This window comes from Oncorhynchus mykiss, chromosome 29 (assembly GCF_057628025.1).
Source record: "Oncorhynchus mykiss isolate SJ-2025 chromosome 29, ASM5762802v1, whole genome shotgun sequence".
NCBI classification, from domain to species: Eukaryota; Metazoa; Chordata; class Actinopteri; order Salmoniformes; family Salmonidae; genus Oncorhynchus; species Oncorhynchus mykiss.
The window spans coordinates 34792057-34816402 of NC_143050.1; the positions used below are offsets into that span (position 1 = coordinate 34792057).

The 24346-nt window shown below is 45.4% G+C and overlaps 1 protein-coding gene across 2 annotated transcripts in view; it reads right to left on the reverse strand.

Moving 5' to 3' along the window:
• The window catches only part of LOC110509667 (LHFPL tetraspan subfamily member 2a protein), a 69866-nt gene that overhangs the window by 5292 nt on the left and 40228 nt on the right, over positions 1-24346 (reverse strand). For both annotated transcript variants that reach the window (XM_021590682.3, XM_021590684.3), the window contains one exon: positions 8068-9081. In XM_021590682.3, the coding sequence (XP_021446357.1) occupies positions 8068-8584 (517 nt within the window). In that variant the 5' untranslated portion in view covers positions 8585-9081. The remainder of the gene's footprint in view (positions 1-8067; positions 9082-24346) is intronic.

Here is a 24346-nt window from a genome sequence, read left to right on the forward strand (position 1 = left end):
GGTGAGGTAGAGAGGCAATGATAGTGGGACCGAGCCTGAGGTAGAGATGCAGTGAGAGTGGGACAGAACCTGAGGTAGAGAGGCAGTGAGAGTGGGACAGAGCCTGAGGTAGAGAGGCATTGAGAGTGGGACAGAGCCTGAGGTAGAGAGGCAGTGAGAGTGGGACAGAGCCTGAGGTAGAGAGGCAGTGAGAGTGGGACCAAGCCTGAGGTAGAGACGCAGTGAGAGTGGAACAGAGCCTGAGGTAGAGAGGCAGTGAGAGTGGGACAGAGCCTGAGGTAGAGAGGCAGTGAGAGTGGGACAGAGCCTGAGGTAGAGAGGCAGTGAGAGTGGGACAGAGCCTGAGGTAGAGAGGCAGTGAGAGTGGGACAGAGCCTGAGGTAGAGAGGCAGTGAGAGTGGGACAGAGCCTGAGGTAGAGAGGCAGTGAGAGTGGGACAGAGCCTGAGGTAGAGAGGCAGTGAGAGTGGGACAGAGCCTGAGGTAGAGAGGCAGTGAGAGTGGGACAGAGCCTGAGGTAGAGAGGCAGTGAGAGTGGGACAGAGCCTGAGGTAGAGAGGCAGTGAGAGTGGGACAGAGCCTGAGGTAGAGAGGCAGTGAGAGTGGGACAGAGCCTGAGGTAGAGAGGCAGTGAGAGTGGGACAGAGGGTGAGGTAGAGAGGCAATGATAGTGGGACTGAGCCTGAGGTAGAGAGGCAGTGAGAGTGGGACAGAACCTGAGGTAGAGAGGCAGTGAGAGTGGGACAGAGCCTGAGGTAGAGAGGCATTGAGAGTGGGACAGAGCCTGAGGTAGAGAGGCAGTGAGAGTGGGACAGAGCCTGAGGTAGAGAGGCAGTGAGAGTGGGACCAAGCCTGAGGTAGAGACGCAGTGAGAGTGGAACAGAGCCTGAGGTAGAGAGGCAGTGAGAGTGGGACAGAGCCTGAGGTAGAGAGGCAGTGAGAGTGGGACAGAGCCTGAGGTAGAGAGGCAGTGAGAGTGGGACAGAGCCTGAGGTAGAGAGGCAGTGAGAGTGGGACAGAGCCTGAGGTAGAGAGGCAGTGAGAGTGGGACAGAGCCTGAGGTAGAGAGGCAGTGAGAGTGGGACAGAGCCTGAGGTAGAGAGGCAGTGAGAGTGGGACAGAGCCTGAGGTAGAGAGGCAGTGAGAGTGGGACAGAGCCTGAGGTAGAGAGGCAGTGAGAGTGGGACAGAGGGTGAGGTAGAGAGGCAGTGAGAGTGGGACAGAGCCTGAGGTAGAGAGGCAATGAGAGTGGGACAGAGCCTGAGGTAGAGAGGTAGTGAGAGTGGGACAGAGCCTGAGGTAGAGAGGCAGTGAGAGTGGGACAGAGCCTAAGGTAGAGAGGCAGTGAGAGTGGGACAGAGCCTGAGGTAGAGAGGCAGTGAGAGTGGGACAGAGCCTGAGGTAGAGAGGCAGTGAGAGTGGGACAGAGCCTGAGGTAGAGAGGCAGTGAGAGTGGGACAGAGCCTGAGGTAGAGAGGCAGTGAGAGTGGGACAGAGCCTGAGGTAGAGAGGCAGTGAGAGTGGGACAGAGCCTGAGGAAGAGAGGCAGTGAGAGTGGGACAGAGCCTGAGGTAGAGAGGCAGTGAGAGTGGGACAGAGCCTGAGGTAGAGAGGCAGTGAGAGTGGGACCAAGCCTGAGGTAGAGAGGCAGTGAGAGTGGGACAGAGCCTGAGGTAGAGAGGCAGTGAGAGTGGGACAGAGCCTGAGGTAGAGAGGCAGTGAGAGTGGGACCGAGCCTGAGGTAGAGAGGCAGTGAGAGTGGGATAGAGCCTGAGGTAGAGAGGCAGTGAGTGGGACAGAGCCTGAGGTAGAGAGGCAGTGAGAGTGGGACAGAGCCTGAGGTAGAGAGGCAGTGAGAGTGGGACAGAGCCTGAGGTAGAGAGGCAGTGAGAGTGGGACAGAGGGTGGGAGAGAGGCAGTGAGAGTGGGACAGAGGGTGGGAGAGAGAGATGCAAGAGTTTGTGTCGTCTTTCTCATATTTCTTGCCTCTCCACACATTTAACTCCCCACAAATATTAGAGTGTAGCTTTCCAGGAAAAAGGGAAGAAAAGGGAGAGAGGGAAGGAGGAGGTTGGGACTCTTACTGGAAACTTCCAGGCTGCTGTGATTGCCAGGTAGAACTGTGAGCCAAGAGGGTGAAGAACTGGGTCTCCTCACTCTCCTAAAGACACTCTCACCAATAACTACACCGACTCCACTCATCCGCTGCTCCTCAGGAACCTTCGTCAGCTGAATCAGGTGTCTTAGAGCAGTGCTGAATCAAAAGCCTGCATAGCTAGTATCCCCTACAGGAGGACGGCTGGCCACCGTTGCCTGCTAGAGTTAAGAAAATGGTTTCAGCAGTTAGACATGTTTTTCTTTCCCCAGGGAAACCTGGGGGAGTTTTGTGTTTCTCTGTGTTCTTTGCTCCACCGAGGACTGTAGTGTAATAGGAGAACAGGGAATAATAGGGACAGATGATATCCTGATGTCTGTCCACACAGTCATACCGGAGTTGTTACTGTTCCGTTGGTAGGAAGGCCTGATTCGGGGTTACAGTAATATGCACCGTGACCGTAGACCGGACCTTCCATTCATGTCTATCAGCCTTTATCTACAATACACTTCCTTTCACCTGACTCGCCCCCTCTATCTCGTTCCCTCTCCCTCTCTCTTCCTCTCGCCCACACCTCTGTTGTAAACTCGCTCTCTCTCTCTTTCCCCCTCCCCCTCTCCCCCTCCCAGCTCTTTTGTAAACACTGCTTGTGATCGATCGACATCTCAGACATTTGATTGGGTAATGAGATTTGAGTTCCAGTCAGTATTGTACTTTGGCTTTCTCTGTTTGCTCAACAGTAGAAACATCTAGACTAGTCGTCACAATCAGCCTGTTCCAATACAGTCATTATCATCTGACCTGTAACAGTCAGTCACACTGTACCATATTGTATTTCCTCGTCCGTTTACCGGAGTCAGTGTCACAATTCCCATCAGCCATCACTCAGCCCAACCCTAGCACCCAGGTCAAAGGTCACCCGTGTGACAGTACTATACCGTTGAAAGTATTTCTTAGAATTAAAAATAAATAAAAATAAGTTGGAATATGTGTTGCTACTTTTTAAGCAAATACCTGCTGTCAACTTGCGCAACACGTTAGGGCGATAAAGAAGGCCACGTTCTTCATTTCACCGGATTTCCCCAAGTCACGTGGCGTTCGTTTACAAGCACACCGCGACGAGAGACAGGAGCCTTGTGAGTCACTGTTGTGCAGCGGTCGCCAGGTGACCTAGTTACAGTATGGAATTCACAACTAAATGTTTACCAGCCAGATATCTTATAACTATTATGTTAACTGTCTAAAATGTGCTAAATAACCTGCATTTGTGCATTTGGTTTCCTAATTTAGTAGCTAGTTAGTTAGCTATCTAGCTAAATGGTTAGCTTCTTCCAAAATCAAGCCTCACTAGGTAACGGCAGAGAATCCCCTCCTGGATCAATAGCTTTGTAGTCTAATATTTGTTCTGTGTGTGCAGAAAACTGCGAGTAGCATTTTTTTGTTACTTGTATAACTTTATGAGCTGGGATGTCTGTCCTGCAAATACTTTCATCTTTGCTAGCATTGCTAACCTTTGAAATACAGAGGATACAGTGGGGTTTGAAAATAGCGCCCCCTTGTGTTCAGTATTACTGAACATCCCGTTATGGTACAAGGTCGGTATGAAGGTCTGACAATCTGGATCTCGGCCAAGCCTTTCTAGTTAAGTTACATCTCCAATAGATTTCAATCAGAGACACACAACCTTCCCAGTATGACATCAGTGTGTGTGTAAATGAGGTGAGTAGAGTCAGGACCAGTCTAGTGACTCCAGTTGGGATGACGTGACCACCGCTGGCTACACAACCACAATCTCTCCCTCTGAGGTCAAGCCTTTCACCAAAAAACATCTGCCACCTGATCCCAGTCTTGGTCACATTACGGTACGGTCGGTCTGCACACTTAGTGGAAATAATGATTGGAGGAAAGTCAAACTGGTGGAAAGGAGAGACAGATATATATATATATATATATATATATATAGAGAGAGAGAGAGAGAGAGCGAGAGAGAGAGAGAGAGAGAGAGAGAGAGAGAGAGAGAGAGAGAGAGAGGGAGAAAGAGATACAGAGAGAGAGAGACAGCCCATATTTATGCTTATTTATTTTATCTTGTGTCCTTTAACCATTTGTACATTGTTAAAACACTGTATATATATATATATAATATGACATTTGTAATATCTTTACTGTTTTGAAACCTCTATGTGTAATGTTTACTTCATTTTTGTTGTTTTTCACTTTATATATTCACTTTGTATGTTGTCTACCACACTTGCTTTGGCAATGTTAACACATGTTTCCCATGCCAATAAAGCCCTTGAATTGAATTGAGAGAGGGATACAGAGAGAGAGATACAGAGATATACAGAGAGAGAAAGAAAGAGATACAGAGATAGAGATACAGAGAGAGATACAGAGATACTGAGAGAGAGATATACAGATATATATATATATATATATATATGTAGAGAGAGAGAGATATATACAGAGAGAGAGAGAGAGAAGTCAAACTGGTGGAAAGGAGAGAGAGAGAGAGATGCAGACAGAGAGATACAGAGATATACAGAGGGAGAAAGAGAGAGATACAGAGATACTGAGAGAGAGATATACAGATATATATATATATATATATATATATATATATATATATATATGTAGAGAGAGAGATATATATATACAGAGAGAGAGAGAGAAGTCAAACTGGTGGAAAGGAGAGAGAAAGAGCGATGCAGACAGAAAGATACAGAGATATACAGAGAGAGAAAGATAGCGATACAGAGATAGAGATACAGATACAGAGAGAGATACAGAGAGAGGAAGAGATACACAGAGAGAGAGAGAGAGATACAGAGAGAGATACAGAGAAAGATACAGAGAGAGAGAGATACAGAGAGAGAGAGAGATACAGAGAGAGATACAGAGAGAGATACAGAGAGAGATACAGAGAGAGAGATAGAGAGATACAGAGAGAGATATACAGAGAGAGAGAGAGATACACAGAGAGAGAGAGAGAGATACAGAGAGCGATACAGAGAGAGATAAAGAGAGCGATACAGAGAGAGATACAAGGAGAGATACAGAGAGAGAGATACAGAGAGAGAGAGAGAGAGAAAGAGAGAGATACAGAGATACAGAGAGATATACAGAGAGAGAGATACAGATACAGAGAGATACAGAGAGAGATACAGAGATATATATATACAGAGATAGAGATATACACAGAGAGAAAGAAATACAGAGAGAGATATAGAGAGATACAGAGAGAGATATACAGAGAGAGAGAGAGATACACAGAGAGAGAGAGAGAGATACCGAGATACAGAGAGAGATACAGAGAGAGATACAGAGATATAGATACAGAGAGATATACACAGAGAGAGAGAGAGAAATACAGAGAGAGATATAGAGATAGAGATACAGAGAGAGATACAGAGAGCGATACAGAGAGAGAGAGAGATGATAAAGTGATATCACAGAATGCTGGCTGACTGAGAAATAACAGAGTTTTCCATCCCTCTGGTCTAAGACATGTGGAGGTATCAATGTCAATAGGAAAGAAATCTGAAGGAAAAACACCAACAGAAAAACACCAACTTCTCCAGCCACGTCAACACTGCTTGATATGGTGTTGCTGTGTGTTTTGGTCCTTATCTCTTCCTGTAGCCAGGGCATTAAAGGAAAAATCCACCCAAATCCACCTATAATTTATAGTGTTAAATAACACTAACATGTGATAACAATATTTTTGGTAAATATATGTTTCATTTTGTCGTTATAATAATAAGGTTTTGTAGCAACATGTTAAAATCATTGTGGAATTCTGTTGCAGCTCAAAACCCACAATGCAATGCTCTGTCTAAGGGCTATCTAGCTCGGTAGAACACTTAGCTACACACAATAATACCAAAGACAACATCAGCATGTGAAGTAGCTAGTTGGCTGTAAAATCACCTAAACAAACTGCACTATCAATTTAGCAGTCTACAATCTCACCAAGTTCAACCTGTAGACCGATGTGCCTCGCAGAGTGGAGTGTTACGTTCACAACGACCGTGCAATGGCACTATGTAAAGCACCCTGGACTGACCAGGCAGACAAATAGGAGAAATGTAGTGGACCCTCTGCTAAATTACACATTTCTCAGTGTAGGAGTATCGCAAAAATATGATCAATGGCTCGGCTCATTCGAGAGAAGAAGCCCTCCTGAGTTATGACATCAGCCAATATTGAAATGTGACATGTATGATGGACGTTTTCCCAATCTAAAAGTTGTATTCCTATTCACTTCCAGTGTAGTGAGCAATTCTAGCTCACACTGGCTGTATTTCTACCTGCTTGAACAGGAATAACTCAGATACACATGAAAAACATGAAATGACCCTGGGAATCGATCGAACATCACTCAGAGATGCACAAAAACAATATAATATTCAAAATGGATTCATCTTTCCCTTTGGGTTAATGACCTATAGTCAACTCAGACATGGGGCTGAGGGCTGAGGGCTGCGGGCTGAGGGCTGGGGGCTGAGGGCTGGGGGCTGAGGGCTGGGGGCTAAGGGCTGGGGGCTGAGGGCTGGGGGCTGAGGGCTGAGGGCTGGGGGCTGAGGGCTGGGGGCAGGACTGGGGGCTGAGAGCTGGGGGCTGAGAGCTGGGGGCTGAGGGCTGAGGGCTGCGGGCTGAGGGCTGGGGGCTGAGGGCTGGGGGCTGAGGGCTGGGGGCTAAGGGCTGGGGGCTGAGGGCTGGGGGCTGAGGGCTGAGGGCTGGGGGCTGGGGGCTGAGGGCTGGGGGCATGAAGGAAACGTCTCCCTGCTATTTCTGCTTTCCCCCTCGCCCCCTTTCCTCTTCCTCATCCTCTTCCTCCCAGCGACCCACAGACCCATAACGAGCAGCTCTGCTTTTCTAATCAATCCAGTTGTGGAAGTCCTCTTACGGCTCAATAGCAACTACAATAACACTGGACTGCATTTGACACCTTCACTAGGTCTGAATGTGGGTTACACTGTCAATTCATGTTGTGCCAGAAAGTTGTCGTCATACCCAAATTCTAACCTTAACAAATAGTGTGGAAAATACATGAAATTGATCTTACAGTAGATATGTGTCTGTAGGGCGACTTCACCCTGACCGTCTAAGGAACAAGCACGGGGAAGGAGAGGAGAGAGGGATGAACGCTCAGAGAGATTCAGTCGGAACGACCTCACTCTCTCCTATGACTGCCTCCCATAACTCACCGCAGCAGGTCACAGTGACCCCGAGACTCATACAGACACACACACACACACACACACACACACACACACACACACACACACACACACACACACACACACACACACACACACACACACACACACACACAGACACCACACACACACACACACACACACACACACACACACACACACACACACACACACACACACAGACACCACACAGGTCACGTGACGTCACCTCCAGCTGACTCAAGATGACAAATATTTGGTACCTCGTCGCTCATGGCAACGACCTCAAGAGGGAGGCGCAAGGTTGCTGTGCTTCCCGGATACCCGGATACCCGACCTATAGGGTTAATGGTCACCTAGAGCACACAGAGAGCCAGCTGGGAGTAATAGTTAATACACTCTCGGGGGCCTGTGTGTTTGTGTGTGTACGCGTGGGTGTTTGTGTGTGGTCAGCGGGGTCTGATTGCTCTAGTAAATGTTTAAACTCTGAAGGTCAGAGACGGGACAGCAGCACTAAAGGTTAGATAGATGGGGGCTGAATGTTGGCTGGTCAAATGGCACCCACCCCTTCACAAGCCCCTCTCTCCCTACATCCCAGGGGTTCAACAGTCAGTCAGCTGTGTCTAACTACTACACTGCCCGCTGAAAACTACGACCAACCCCCCCAGGCAACGCAACACCTCGCACAGCAACACTGGAACAAGCGGGCCCTGTGCATTAGCTGTGCGAGGGGCCGCCCGTGCATGTCAATAGGTGTCTCCCTCCGCCTCACCTGCGATGGCCTGCAGCAGTCCACACACGTTGAAGATGCTCTTCTTCATGATGCTCTGGAAGCACATGGTGAAGACGGAGATGAAGGCCACGGCACACAGCAGCAGGATGCCTGCCGCCAGGAAGATGGCCGCCGCCTGCCAGAACCCGCTGGCGATCTCCCCAAAGTGCGCGGCGTACGGCCCGCACAGCACGCCGCGCTGCAGGTGGGGCAGCTTGATGCAGCGGCCGTAGATGCCCAGGGTGGGCCGGTAGGCCTCGCCGGCTGCAGTGGTGCCGTGAGGGCTGAAGACGGCGTCCGGTGTCCGGGGGGAGCCCACCAGCCAATCAGTGCTCATGAAGGCGATGAGCTCGCCGAAGGCGACCACGATGCTGAGTAGAGTCCACAGCATGGAGCGACAGGTCACGATCACGTGACACATGGTGGTGTTGACGTCTGCAGTGCTTCTGAAGTGTTCCTGGTGTTGTCTGTTCAGTGAAGTTCGACGGGGTTGATTCCGGGAGAGGTGGACTGTCATCCAGGGGTCACACAGGTGGTGTCAAAGGTGAAGGTTCAAGTCCTCAGGGGTCTTCAGGAAGAAGGGAACGGGTGGAGGGAGAGAGCAAAGAATGGGTTCCTGTTGTGACAGAGGTGTGGGAGAGAGTGAACAGTTCCAACGCAGGGAAAGGAGGAAGGAGGAGGTGGAGGGCGGGAGAGGCTGGTTTGGAGGCAGGGCCTGAGGTCAATGATTCACAGTGTCCCTCTCTTTCTTTGCTCTTATCTCCTCCTGATGTGGTTCGGGCACTGCTGTTGTTCTTGTTCCTTCTTTCTGCTCAGTCACTCGATATTTTCTTTCCGTCCTTCCCACTGTCTTACTCACCCTCTTTCACTTGCTCTCTATCCCGTCTTGTGCGTAGCGAGTAAACAGTATCGCTTTCGTCTTTCTCTCTCTCTCGTTCTCTCTCTTCTGGACTCTACATCGTAGTGAAGGCGTGTCTCCAGGGCCAGCCAGCTGGCTTCTCACCAACTACACACCTAGAGAGAGAGAGAGAGAGAGACAGAGAGAGAGAGAGAGAGACAGAGAGAGAGAGACAGAGAGAGAGAGAGAGAGAGAGAGAAGGGAAGGGAAAAGAAAGTGAGGATGTGATCATAATTTATGACAGACCATGGTAAAAACGTATAGCTGTGACTGTATTAACAGTGTTGGTATGGAATGTTTCCGAAGCCGCCTCCCAACTCGCATAAAATGTCACTTTAAATCAGCAAACACAAAACGGGGCCATTGACACAGCAGTTTTAATCAACCAACCATAACTCTAAGACATGTTGTGTCAAACACAAGGCCCGCGGGCCGCATGTGCCTGTGACACATTTCGATCCCGCCCGCGCAACGATTTGGGTTGTCAATTAATTTTGGCCCGCTCCCATACAGCTCGCGAAGCACTGCACTGACAAGTCACAGCAAGCGCTGCCAACGTGCTGCACCCCCCCCCCCCCCCATGCCGGGTTTCAGTACCAACAGGTCCTTGCAGTATTCTACAGAACATGTCATCTTGATTGTCAATAAGTGAAAAGATAAAGGACTCACACGCCGGTATAAATTACTACTAAAGGACAATAGGACACACAAGCGAGTATAAAAGAGTCAACAGTCTACTTCATGAAATGACAGCCTGATGGCATCGCATGGGTGAATTCAATGTCAATGAAGCTGCGTTCGTGTGTCGGGTTTACTGTGCGCAGCGGAGGAGAAGTGTACACAGGCCACCGTCCTAGCTAGGACACTAAAATGTTCACCATGCAAAGGAGGCCTCTTACAGCAACATTTGAGTAGCAGGCCTCGGCTGGCTACTCCACTACAAGACCTTGAGATTGCACCATACACCAACGCTGCATTCAACCGTACTGGCCATGCATGCAGTGAGATACGAAAATGAAAAAGAGGTTTTAAGTTTAAGCGTTACAACAACCTAGCCATGTTTTTGTTATCTGGAGTTAAACACCTTTCGATTCGGGTCGCGCCATATTATGCACACCTGCAAGCATAGCAGCAAAGGCTGGACAAATATCATTATTTTGTATTATAATGTATTTAAAAAAAAATTACATACAGAATCCTATTGTAAAGGGATATATTTTTTCCAATATAAAACAAATAAAACAACGGACAGTTTGGGTCGCAGTTTGTGGACACGTTTTTTTTCCGTTAGGCCTAACTTGTCTGGCCCACAAATTCGTTGTGGTCCCCCCCCCCCCTCCCCAATATGGCCCTGGCATTGATTGAGTTTGACACCCCTGCTCTTAGAGTAAGTGGCGTAGCGCAGCCGTGGTGAACGAGAATCACGGTGAATAAAACATACACAGACAGAGGGCTTGCGAGTCAACAACCTCCTGTCAGGCTTAAACAAAGCCAGACCTGGAGAGGAAGAGAGGAGGAGGAAGAGACGGAGGAGGTCGAGAGAGAGAGAGAGAGAGAGATAGAGAGAGATAGAGAGAGAGAGAGGAGGCCTGGTCACACAGATGTCTAGATGTGTGTCAGTGTTCGTTTGAAGTGGGGCCTCCTCTCCTTTCTGAGTGTCTTCATGTCGGAGAGCCCGGAGGAACCCGGCTGCTCTGCTCTCTGTTTTGGTTTCCCCCCGCAGAGCTCCGTGACTCACGGGGTCAGAGAGGAGAGATGTGGAAAGAAGGGATGATGGATTTTTTGACAAATGGATGCAGACGGAGGGAAAAAAACAAACGCCAGTCTCAGATGAAACAGCCCGCGCCGCTGACCTACGGTCAGTTACCAGCTGATAGCAGCTCGGCTTTCCAACCACCGCGGAGCTAACACATAACAGATCTAGAATCAGCCTGCTTGAGATAACCCTGCTGACACAGTCAATTTATAAACACCAGCACTACAGAACCCCAGTGTCACCATCACATAAAAGCTACAAAAACACTACCAACACATATCCCAGTGACATGAACATGTCATAAGCTCTATCAATGTCAGGGGGGGTAACCCCAGGGGGGTAACTCCAGGGGGCGGGGGTAACCCTATCTCACTATCCCTATCTCACACCCGATCTCTATCTCACAACAACACCGTCATCTCGCAGAGTCTGTCACTCGCTGGAGAGTTGAATAGATAACCTAGTGACACTCTAGACTGTCTCCCATCTAACAACGCACCATTCACTACCATCACTAGAAGGCTGTGGGATAACGAGCCGTGACATCATTTCACAACTCGGCCATTCCACACACCATCTCTAAACAGGAACCAGATAGCTGACCCACAGGGCTTTGGTTCCACAGCATGGCCTTTAAAGTGAATAGACAATAAATAAAGCATGTCAACAGACTAGAGCTGAGGGATTTGTGTTGTTTTGAGGTCGGTTCTGTTTGGGGTTTGATTATTTACAGCATCATGTGAGTGGAATGCTGTAACAACACTGAATGAAACAATAACAAAATAAAACAAGTCCCATGATGGTAGTGACAGTCCCTTACTGCGTATCACTTATTAACTACAATGTATTCACATTACTTTACTTTAATAAAATATTTATTTTATTTGGTGACTTTATTATTTCATTCCAAGTCATCATCTCATGCCTATAGAGCTGCTGCCTACGCTGTCTGCCAAAAAAAATGACTATTTTAGTCATTCTTCAAAGTAAATAAGACATACTTTTATGACTGCTGAATACCAACTATCAATCACTTAGATCATGTATTTTTCAGGCTCGTGAAGCAACTGCTCTCCATCATTCTCTCCTCAGTCTCCTTGTCTGCTTCTCACAGACCGGACCAGTTTAAGTGGGTGCGCAATGGATTATGGTCATTGTAGTTAATTACCACGTTTCCTTGCATAATATTGGCCTGTTGGAAACTACAACTCCCCATTACATCCCACAGTTCAGGCTTGACGTGATTTATCTCTACAGAAAAGCACACAGAAAAAGAAAAAAAACGAACTGGATGGAATAAACCGACGTTGGTCAATTAGTTGTTTAAAACCGACAAATAACCAACATTCCAGTTAATCACTCAGCACTACAACAGGCCTTGGCGAGATAAACCAGAGCAACATCAGTCGGAGGAAATAATATATCCCTTCCTACTGGCTTCACTTCAAAAAAGCCTTTTCACAAACAGTGGTCTTCTTTTATCTAACTGTTAGTTTACCTAAAAACACATGTTAATGTACAGTCCAACTTGGCACATAGACACTAACAATAAGGCAGCTTAGCAGTCCATGTGAACCACCATATTAATGTAAAGGAGATCCTGCTACAGAACATCAATGCTGCAGTAAACGACTCGAATGTAAAAGCTGCTGGCTTAGAAACCACACGTTGTATTAAACAGTTGATGAGCCCAAACGGCAAGGGAGTCACGTGTTGATGGGTTCCTCCTCAGGCCAGGCTGAGGTTGTGCCTCTCACTGGGCCTCTGGATCTCAATGAAGTATCTGGGTCTACTGGGAATCACTCACTCTCTCATAACTCATCTGACAGCTGAGTGGATCCTTCCAGGGTGACATTTCGGCCTTTCCCAGGAGTGAATATGGGAATGTTGGATCTGGATCTGGAGCTGAGTTCATAACTTCATCTGCGTGGAACTTTTAAAGGGTCAGCGGAGGACGCACCTTGTCACGCACACACACACACACACACACACCTGGAAGGACGGGGATTTATTTATTTATTTTGAAGTCGTTAACACTCTCCTGAGTGTGCTGAAAACCACTTACATAAGGTTCTACCTTCTCAGCAGGCTCACTAACTAGCGCTGCGTTTTCCATCAAACAACTCCAGTCATGAGTGCAGACTCCCGAGCACATCAGTGAGTAGTAAAACTGTGTCTGGTATCGTGAAGCACTGAGACTGGAGAGATGATCGCACACACAGACCTTTTTTTTCCTCTGTTCTCTGAACCGCTACCTTCCCCCTCTCCCTCCCGCCCTTGCTTCCACCTTCCCTCCCTCACCAGCTCATGGGAATCCCTCAGCCCGTTCCTGGACAGTGTGTGGGGAGTGGGAGGGAGGGCCGGTGTGGGAGAGTCTGGGGGAACATGGGGCCAGGCAGTCTGGGGAGCCGGGTAAGGAGCGAAGCGGCTCGTGGAGCGGCCTGGAGCAGAGCCAGGGGCCGGTGGTAACTAGGGCTGTTGTGGTGGCCGTATTACTGCCACACTCATGAAGGCAGTCAAATTCCACGTGACCGTTTAGTCATGGTAATTAGGCTTCTCCAAGCTCTGATGCTGCTGATGGTCATTAGTAGCCAACCAAACTTGCTAACTGCCTGGTACTCAGCACTCTATTGTCCCTCGAATCACTCTGACATCAATGCAAATGTCGTCGAAAATCGAATTAAACACTTCATGACAGCCCATGAGCTCATATTGCGCAACATTTCTATAGGCCATGCAATTGTGCAAGAAAATAGAGTGATGGCCTCTATTAAAAAGAGGAGGATCCCATCAGCTTTCTATAGGCTAGGCCTCCTATATCTATTTCTCAATTTAAGCAAATATTAAGCACATTGCTTATCTTTACAACAGGAGTATAGCCTACCTTGCTGGTATGAACATGAATCACGGGAAAAGAGTCCTTCATTTGCTATTTAAGTACATAGATGACAGGTTTATGATAATAGCATATGCTAAATCCTAACAAATTTCACACATATATTATGTAGTATATGTAAAGATAAGATTAAACCAAGAATAGTGTGATGGGTGACAATATTAGCCTATCACTTATATATATATATATATATATATATATATATATATATATATATATATATATATAAATATATTATCACTTGTGAATGATGCCCAGCCTAAGGCAAGAAACAAAGTATTTTTTTCCCCGAATAGTCGCTTGCCTCATGTAGCCTAGCACATAGGCCTATAAGTTTTGATAAGGTTTGTATTCACAACTAAAGTGGCCAAATAACTAGTAGGCTATGTGTGGAAGCCAGGAGATGCTAAATGTGTTTATGTTAATTAACGGTCAATTACCCTGAGACCAACAGTTATTTGCTTGACAATCGCCGGCTGACGAAATTTCGTGACCGCCACAGCCCTAGTGGTGACGCGTGTGCTGCCTACGCTCTGAACCTCCTGGTCGTTTCGGTCACACGGCCCCCATGGAGCGGGTTAGTCTGCTCTGCTATGAGGTCACACTCCCTTTAGGGGGGCTTAGTGTGTGTGTTTAATTCATTATGCCTGAGCTAGGGAGATGATACAATGACAGCATACTGACATTTTGACCTCTGTTATCCTGTTGAAATATCAACAGCCCCCATGGCTTTCCTCCCTCAGTTTCATTCTCCTCTCTTCTTCCACTAAAGAGACAGAATGACCCAGATCTGTGGGTGGCTAGCGACTGTGTGTCGCGTGGTGTGTTTCCAAGTCTGGTGAGGTCATAAGAACAGGCGTAGGATTAGAATTACTTTTATTAAATCGCAAATGTGCTTATTAACTAAACACACGCAAACAGTCCCGACGACCTCAACCGGACAGGATTAGTCACTGTCTTGATGCAAAACAACGTTTCCAGTAACTCTTTCTACTTTCAACACACACACACACACACACACACACACACACACACACACACACACACACACGCACGGACAAACACATGCGCACACTCAAAGACACACAAACACACGCACGCCAGGTCGTTCTAGTTCATAGTTGAGTCAGTCTCTTGACACAAAAACCTGTAGATGTTCTGACACCTGTGATGTTCCACAGACTACAGTTCAAAAAGCGCCAAGAGGAATGATTCTGGCTCAGTCATGCACTGAGACACTCTGAGGCAGAGGTCAAATGTTTGCCGGCCAGTTGCAAAGACTAATTCCTCATTGACACACAGACACACACACAGACACACAGACACACACACACAGACAGACACACACACAGACACACAGACACACACACAGACACACACACACACACAGAGACACACAGAGACACACACACACACACACACACACATGGATGTTGTTTAAAAACACTTAGAAAGCAGAAAGGATCTGAAGCAGCTGGAGGTAGGTACACAGGGCAGGACCAACTGACCTGCTTTGAAGCTTAGGCCACTTGGCCTTTGACTCCAACCGACAGGGGTGCCTGATTGCAGTGTGTGTGTGTGTGTGTGTGTGTTTGTGTGTTTGTTGGAGGGGATAGGTAGAAGAAACAGATAGAGCATTGAATTGACAGAGACAGAGACAGGGAGACAGAGGGACAGAGACAGAAACAGATAGACAGACAGCTAGACAGAGGGTCAGAGAGCAACAGAGACAGAGACAAACAGAGGGACAGAGAGACAGATGGATAGAGGGTCAGAGAGAAACAGAGACAGACAGAGGGACAGAGACAGCGGGACAGAGAGAGTGACAGAGGGACAGAGAGAGAAACAGAGAGACAGATGGATAGAGGGTCAGAGATAAACAGAGACAGAGACAGACAGAGGGACAAAGACACAGAGAGACAGAGACAGATGGATGGAGGGTCAGAGACAAACAGAGACAGAGACAGATGGATGGAGGGTCAGAGACAGATGGATGGAGGGTCAGAGATAAACAGAGACAGAGACAGACAGAGGGACAAAGAGACAGAGAGACAGAGACAGATGGATGGAGGGTCAGAGACAAACAGCGACAGAGACAGACAGAGAGACCGAGACAGAAGGACAGAGAGAGAAACAGAGAGACAGATGGATAGAGGGTCAGAGACAAACAGAGACAGAGAGACAGAGGGACAGAGAGAGAAACAGAGAGACAGACAGATAGACAGAGAGAAACAGACAGAGACAGAGGGACAGAGAGACAGAGGGACAGAGAGAGAGAAACAGAGAGACAGATGGATAGAGGGTCAGAGAGAAACAGAGACAGACAGAGGGACAGATAGACAGAGGGACAGAGAGAAAGAAACAGAGAGACAGATGGATAGAGGGTCAGAGAGAAACAGAAACAGACAGAAAAGTGATGAGAGGAGAAGTGGACAAGTCTGGGCATGTCTGGTCTAGGGATGGGCATGAGTAGTAAATTACTCTATGTCAAAACTCGATCTTTAACTAGAGATCAAATATTTTTTCGAATACTGTCAAACTATTTGGTGGAATGTGCTTTGTGGCTGCCAGAACGGGCAATTGCAAATGTGTCCTGATTAAATTAGTAAAAAATTAAGACAGCGTGAATTTGCTTTGACTCTAGTGTTCCGCTTTTACATGTGCATTTGCGGGTCACAACAGAAAAGGAACCAAGCCAAGCGTCACACAGGTCTCCTCCCTAAGTTCCGACCGCTCCCTCTACAGACGCTGCTTGAGCACGCACACAAGCTCACGTTAGGCCTACAGAAAGATGTGCCTATAAAATCTATCGAACTGAAGGGATACACGAGCTACATTCCATGCCAAATGACAAGTTTTGTTTTGTTTTATCACAAATTCTAAATGGATTGGATTTTCAAGTGGGGAAATACAGTGCCGTGAAAAATGATTTGCCCTCTTTCCAGTTTTCTCTACTTTTGCATATTTTTAATACTGAAGTGAATAACCTGAGTGAAGAAATAACACAACAATTACATACTTATTTCATTTTAGTTCATAAACAAAGTTATGGAACACCCAATTCCCCTGTGTGAAAAAGTAATTGCCCCCTTACTCTCAATAACTCGTTGTGCCACCTTTAGCTGCAATGACTCCAACCAAACGCTTCCAGTAGTTGTTGATCAGTCTCTCACATCACTGTGGAGGAATTTTGGCCCACTCTTCCATGCAGAACTGCTGTAACTCAGAGACATTTGTGGGTTTTCACGCATGAACTGCTGGTTTCAAGTCCTGCCACAACATCTCAATTGGGATTAGGTCTGGACTTTGACTAGCCAATCCAAAACTTCATATGTGTTGCTTTTGAACCATTTTCATGTAGATTTGTTTTGTGCGTTTTGGATCAATATTTTGCTGCATGACCCAGCTGCACTTCAGCTTCAGCTCATGGACAGATGGCCTGACACTCTCCTGTAGAACTCTTTAATCCAGAGCAGAATTCGTGCTTCCTTCTATTGACCTTTCCACACGTGAGTTCAAAATATCTCTAATGGTCACCCCAGTGTGAGTTGTTTTATGAGCAGGATGTCAGAATGAACTCAACAGGAGAGTTAACCTGCGCTGCCCTCAAACCAAAACACATGCTGTCTGCTAATTATCTATAGGCTAATATCAACTTGTGGATTTGAAATCATTTTCAAACAAGTTTAATTTTCTGACAACAGTTTGAATTGAGGTGTGTTCCGCCTCCACATAAATTCACATAGAAGTAGCCCATTTCACTGTTGCGGACAATGTTCAGTGCATTCGGAAAGTATTCAGACCCCTTGACTTTTTCCACATTTTGTTATGTTACAGCCTTATTCTGAAATGGATTACATAGTTTTTTCACCTTATCAATCAACACACAATACACCATAATGACAAAGCAAAAACAAGTTTTTAGACATTTTTGCAAATGTATTTAAAAATAAATTAAATATGACATTTGCATAAGTATTCAGACATTTTACGCAGTACTTTGTTGAAGCACCTTTGGCAGTGATTACAGCCTTGAGTCTTCTTGGGTATGACACTACAAGCTTGGTATTTGGGGAGATTCTCCCATTCTTCTCTGCAGATCCTCTTAAGCTCTGTCAGGTTGGATGGGGAGCGTCGCTGAACAGCTATTTTCAGGTCTCTCCAGCAATGCTCAATCGGGTTCAAGTCCGGGCTCTGGCTGGGCTACTCAAGGACATTCAGAGACTTGTCCCGAAGCCACTTCTGCGTTGTCTTGGCTGTGTGCTTAGGGTCGTTGTCCTGTTGGAAGGTGAACCTTCGCCCAAGTCTGAGGTCCTGAGCGCTCTGGAGCAGGTTTTCATCAAGGACCTCTCTGTACTTTGCTCCGTTCATCTTTCCCTCGATCCTGACTAGTCTCCCAGTCCCTGCCGCTGAAAAACATTGCCACAGCATGATGCTGCCACCACCATTCTTCACTGTAGGGATGGCACCAGGTTTCCTCCAGACTTTGATGCTTGGCATTTAGGCCAAAGAGTTCAATCTTGGTTTCATCAGAGCAGAGAATCTTGTTTCTCATGGTCTGAGAGTCTTTAACCTGTTTTGTTCGGAATTTCCGATGACTGACATGCCCAAAGTAAACTGCCTGTTACTCAGGCCCAGAAGCTAGGATATGCATATACTTGGTAGCATTGGATAGAAAACATTCTGTTTCTACAACTGTTAAAATAATGTACAGTGCCTTGCGAAAGTATTCGGCCCCCTTGAACTTTGCGACCTTTTGCCACATTTCATGCTTCAAACATAAAGATATAAAACTGTATTTTTTTGTGAAGAATCAACAACAAGTGGGACACAATCATGAAGTGGAACAACATTTATTGGATATTTCAAACTTTTTTAACAAATCAAAAACTGAAAAATTGGGCGTGCAAAATTATTCAGCCCCCTTAAGTTAATACTTTGTAGCGCCACCTTTTGCTGCGATTACAGCTGTAAGTCGCTTGGGGTATGTCTCTATCAGTTTTGCACATCGAGAGACTGAAATGTTTTCCCATTCCTCCTTGCAAAACAGCTCGAGCTCAGTGAGGTTGGAAGGAGAGCATTTGTGAACAGCAGTTTTCAGTTCTTTCCACAGATTCTCGATTGGATTCAGGTCTGGACTTTGACTTGGCCATTCTAACACCTGGATATGTTTATTTTTGAACCATTCCATTGTAGATTTTGCTTTATGTTTTGGATCATTGTCTTGTTGGAAGACAAATCTCCGTCCCAGTCTCAGGTCTTTTGCAGACTCCATCAGGTTTTCTTCCAGAATGGTCCTGTATTTGTCTCCATCCATCTTCCCATCAATTTTAACCATCTTCCCTGTCCCTGCTGAAGAAAAGCAGGCCCAAACCATGATGCTGCCACCACCATGTTTGACGGTGGGGATGGTGTGTTCAGGGTGATGAGCTGTGTTGCTTTTACGCCAAACATAACGTTTTGCATTGTTGCCAAAAAGTTCAATTTTGGTTTCATCTGACCAGAGCACCTTCTTCCACATGTTTGGTGTGTCTCCCAGGTGGCTTGTGGCAAACTTTAAACAACACTTTTTATGGATATCTTTAAGAAATGGGTTTCTTCTTGCCACTCTTCCATAAAGGCCAGATTTGTGAAATATACGACTGATTGTTGTCCTATGGACAGAGTCTCCAACCTCAGCTGTAGATCTCTGCAGTTCATCCAGAGTGATCATGGGCCTCTTGGCTGCATCTCTGATCAGTCTTCTCCTTGTATGAGCTGAAAGTTTAGAGGGACGGCCAGGTCTTGGTAGATTTGCAGTGGTCTGATACTCCTTCCATTTCAATATTATCGCTTGCACAGTGCTCCTTGGGATGTTTAAAGCTTGGGAAATCTTTTTGTATCCAAATCCGGCTTTAAACTTCTTCACAACAGTATCTCGGACCTGCCTGGTGTGTTCCTTGTTCTTCATGATGCTCTCTGCGCTTTTAACGGACCTCTGAGACTATCACAGTGCAGGTGCATTTATACGGAGACTTGATTACACACAGGTGGATTATATTTATCATCATTAGTCATTTAGGTCAACATTGGATCATTCAGAGATCCTCACTGAACTTCTGGAGAGAGTTTGCTGCACTGAAAGTAAAAGGGCTGAATAATTTTGCACGCCCAATTTTTCAGTTTTTGATTTGTTAAAAAAGTTTGAAATATCCAATAAATGTCGTTCCACTTCATGATTGTGTCCCACTTGTTGTTGATTCTTCACAAAAAAATACAGTTTTATATCTTTATGTTTGAAGCCTGAAATGTGGCAAAAGGTCGCAAAGTTCAAGGGGGCCGAATACTTTCGCAAGGCACTGTATGTGAGTATAACAGAACTGATATGGCAGGAAAAAACCGAGGAAAATCCATCTGTATTTTTGTTTTGAGGTCACAGGCCATTTCAGTGCTAGCCTATGGGAAATACAAATAGATAGGACCCAGATTGCATTTCCTATGGCTTCCACTAAATGTCAACAGTCGTTAGAAAGGGTTTCAGGCTTGTTTTTTGAAAAATGAGCAAGTAGTTTGAAAAAATACAAGGTGTCTCTCATTACAAAAGTAGGCTTGTTGGCACATGAATGATGTGCGCGCTCATCGTTATTTATCTTCCCTATTGAACATACTATTCTCCGTCTTAAATATGATCATTTATTTAGATATTAGAGTACCTGAGGATTAATAAGAAACATAATTTGACTTGTTTGGACAAACTTTACCAGTAACTTTTTGGATTAGTTTGTATGCACGTTGAACGAGTGGATGACTGAGATTATTGGCGCCAACTAAACAGGCTTTTTTGGATATAAAGAAGGACTTTATCGAACAAAACAACCATTCATTGTGTAGCTGGGACCATTGGGATTGCAAACAGAGGAAGATCTTCAAAGGTAGGTGATTTATTGAATCTCTATCTCTGTGATTTTGTGACGCCTGTGCTGGTTGAAAAAGTATTTTGGTGTGGGGCACTGTCCTCAGATAATCGCATGGTATGCTTTCGCAGTAAAGCCTTTTTGAAATCTGACAACACAGTTGGATTAACAAGAAGTTAATATTTGAAATGATGTATGACACTTGAATGTTTAATATTACGATTTTTGTATTTTGAATTTCACGCTCTACAATTTCACCGGATGTTGTCGTAGGTGTCCCGCTAGTGGTTCATGCACCAAAAGAGATTTTAAGTGCCTTTTGGCAAACTCCAAGCGGGCTGTCATGTGCCTTTTACTGAGGAGTGTCTTCCGTCTGGCCACTCTACCACACAGACCTGATTGGTGGAGTGCTGCAGAGATGGTTGTTCTTCTGGAAGGCTCTCCCATCTCCAAAGAGGAACTCTGGAGCTCTGTCAGAGTAACCATTGGGTTCTTGGTCACATCTCTGACCAAGGCCCTTCTCCACCGATTGCAAAGATTGGCTGGGCGACCAGCTCTAGGTAGAGTCTTGGTGGTTCCAGACTTCTTCCATTTAAGAATGATGGAGGCCACTGTGTTCTTGGGGACCTGCAAAGCTGCAGAAATTTGTTGGTACCCTTTTCCAGATCGGTGCCTCGACATAATCCTGTCTCTGAGCTCTATGGACAATTCCTTCGACCTCATGGATTGGTTTTTGCTCTGACATGCACTGTTAACTGTGGTACCTTATATGGGCTCCCAAGTGGTGCAGCGATCTAAGGCACTGCATCTCAGTGCTAGAGGCGTCACTACAGACACCCTTGTTCGAATCCAGGCTGTATCACAACCGTCCATGATTGAGAGAACCCATAGGGCGGCACACAATTGGCCTAGCATCGTCCGGGTTTGGCCAGTGTAGGCCGTCATTGTAAATAAAAAAATTGTTCTTAACTGACTTACCTAGCTAAATAAAGGTTACATTTAGACAAAATATAGACAGGTGTGTGCCTTTCCAAATCATGTCCAATCAATTGAAATGACCACAGGTGGACTCAAATCAAGTTGAAGAAACATTTCAAGGATGATCAATGGAAACATGATGCACCTGAGCTCAATTTTAAGTCTCACAGCAAAGGGTCTGAATATTTATGTAAATAAGATGTTTTATTTTTATACATTTGCCAAAAAAAAAATCCCTTCGTCATTTTGGGGTGTGTGTAGATTGATGAGGGGGGGGGGGGAGAAATTAATCAATTTTAGAATAAGGCTGTAACATAACAAAATGTGGAAAAAGGGAATGGGTCTGAATACTTTCTGAATGCAATGAATGTTCGAGGATTTACTGAACTGGACAAACTTATCTCTTTGATGAAAGCCCAACCACCTCCCCTGTGTTTCCTCAGATTATGTATGCAGACATTTGCGCAGTCTAGCACAAGCTTTTTCCCCCTGGCACATCTTCTGGCTGGCGCTTGCATTGCCTTCATTGTTGTTTTCCTTACAAATAACTTTGGATATGTGTGCTTTCCTATCAAAGTAAATGCCTTATTGTCTGTATATCGTGTTGTCGTTACTACTGTAGCATAAAGTATGTAGGTATGGAGCATAATGTATTTACTGTTTTATTCATGTTTTCAATTACTGGTGACAAATCATGCATTCCGATTCTTGCATAGATTGTAATGACGACACACCCCCTTGAGCATGCATACTGCAAACAGACCCAACTCATCTTGCCTCCTCTTCTTATCTTTAGTTGACCTCTAAAAAACAAACATGGCGGCGCGCACAAACTACCCATCGTCTGATGAATTAACATTTTTAGAAAGTGTTTTACTCAATTATATTGATCAATGGTGAGCTCACCCGTGATGTGATGAATTGTCAATAGTCATTTCTATTAGTTAATTCATATTCTGTTAGTTAAATATGACCGCTTGTGTTAGGTCAATCTCCCCTCAGTTAGTGCTAGGACTAATGTAGCCTACATTTTACGGTTTGGATGATTGTGTCAGGCTGTTGCCACTTCTGTGAACGCAACGTTGTAAGGACTGTTTGTGCAAAAAGTTTCTGTGAAAAAAAAGTGTTGCCAGCGCCAACTCCTGCGTCAATCGCAAATGGGCGTTCTAAATAAGCATTCTAATCACACCGGTTTGAGCGCACGCTGCAGGTCACCACTGTAGAATGATCCTACCCGTGTGTTGGTACGCGTCAAAGGGTTCAGGTCCTGAGGCAACAAAGATTCCCAAGCCATCACACTGCCACCACCATGCTTGACCATTAGTACGAGGTTCTGACAGTGGAATGCAGTGTTCCGTTTTCGCCAGACATAATGTGATCCATGTCATCCAAAAAGTTGACTCAGGTTTGCCAAAAAAGCACCTGGGTGATCATCAAGACTCATGGAAGAATGTTCTATGGACAGATGATTCAAAAGTAGAACTTTTGGGACGAGTGCCACTGCTGAGGTTACTGCCTTTTGAAGATTGTGATCCATGATATAATATCACCAGCTGATATTCCGATTTCAATAAATCAATCTTAAATAGCACTTTTTGTATTGACTGAATACACACTACTTCAAAAGTTTGGGGTCACTTAGAAATGTCCTTGCAAATGACTATTGTAGCTGGAACGGGCAGATTTTTTAATGGAATATCTACATATACATACAGAGGCTCATTGTTCGCAACCATTACTCCTCTGTTCCAATGGCACGTTGTGTTAGCTAATCCAAGTTTATAATTTTTAAAAGCCTTCCTTTCTCAGAACAAGAATAGACTGACGAGTTTCAGAAGAAAGTTTCTGGCCATTTTGAGCCTGTAATCGAACCCACAAATGCTGATGCTCCAGACACTCAACTAGTCTAAAGAAGGTTTTCAGCTGTGCTAACATAATTGCAAAATTTTTTTTTAATGATCAATTAGCCTTTTAAAATTATAAACTTGGATTAGCTAACACAAAACACAACTGGTATTTTTTTTTGCATTCGAGTACTCGAAATGAAGAACATGCTGGAACAGTCAAAAAGTTCAAAGTCTGGTCAAGCGCAGTATCTGTAACTAAGATAAAACTTTAATATTTGCTTACAGTCGACATATCTACTAGTGTATCATAAGGCAGTGTATAGTGTGTAGGAAGGTAATGTTAGGAAAAAGCCTACTTCGATATTCCCCCTAGAGACAGATCAGATAGACAAGACAGGCAGAGCTTCAAGTCGTTAGCTATCATGAGCAGAACTTTCCCAGCAGTGTGACTCATGGCAGTGACTGGATTTATGATGTCTATTACCCTCTTTCAGAAGACAGAGGTAGGTTACGATTATTTAGGGATCATATTATTACACACACACACACACACACACACACACACACACACACACACACACACACACACACACACACACACACACACACACACACACACACACACACACACACACACACACACACACACACACACACACACACACTAGTGCTGAGAGATTAGTGCTTTTTGAGGTTGGTTCTGTTTGGGTTGAATGCAGAATAAAACAATTAATACAATAAGTTCCATGATGGCAGTGACTGCCCATTACTGCGTATCACTTATTAACAATCGTTTATTCACATTACTCTACTTGAATAAAATATTTGACTATGTTTATATTACATTGGTTTTATTTGATTACTTTTATTTAATTCCAAGCCATCAAGTCAGCTGCTGCCTACGCCGTCTGACAAAATCACTATTTTAGTAGTTCTTCAAAGTAAATAAGGCATACTGAATACCAACATTCAGTCACTTAGATCATGTATTTTCAGGTAGAGATACATCGC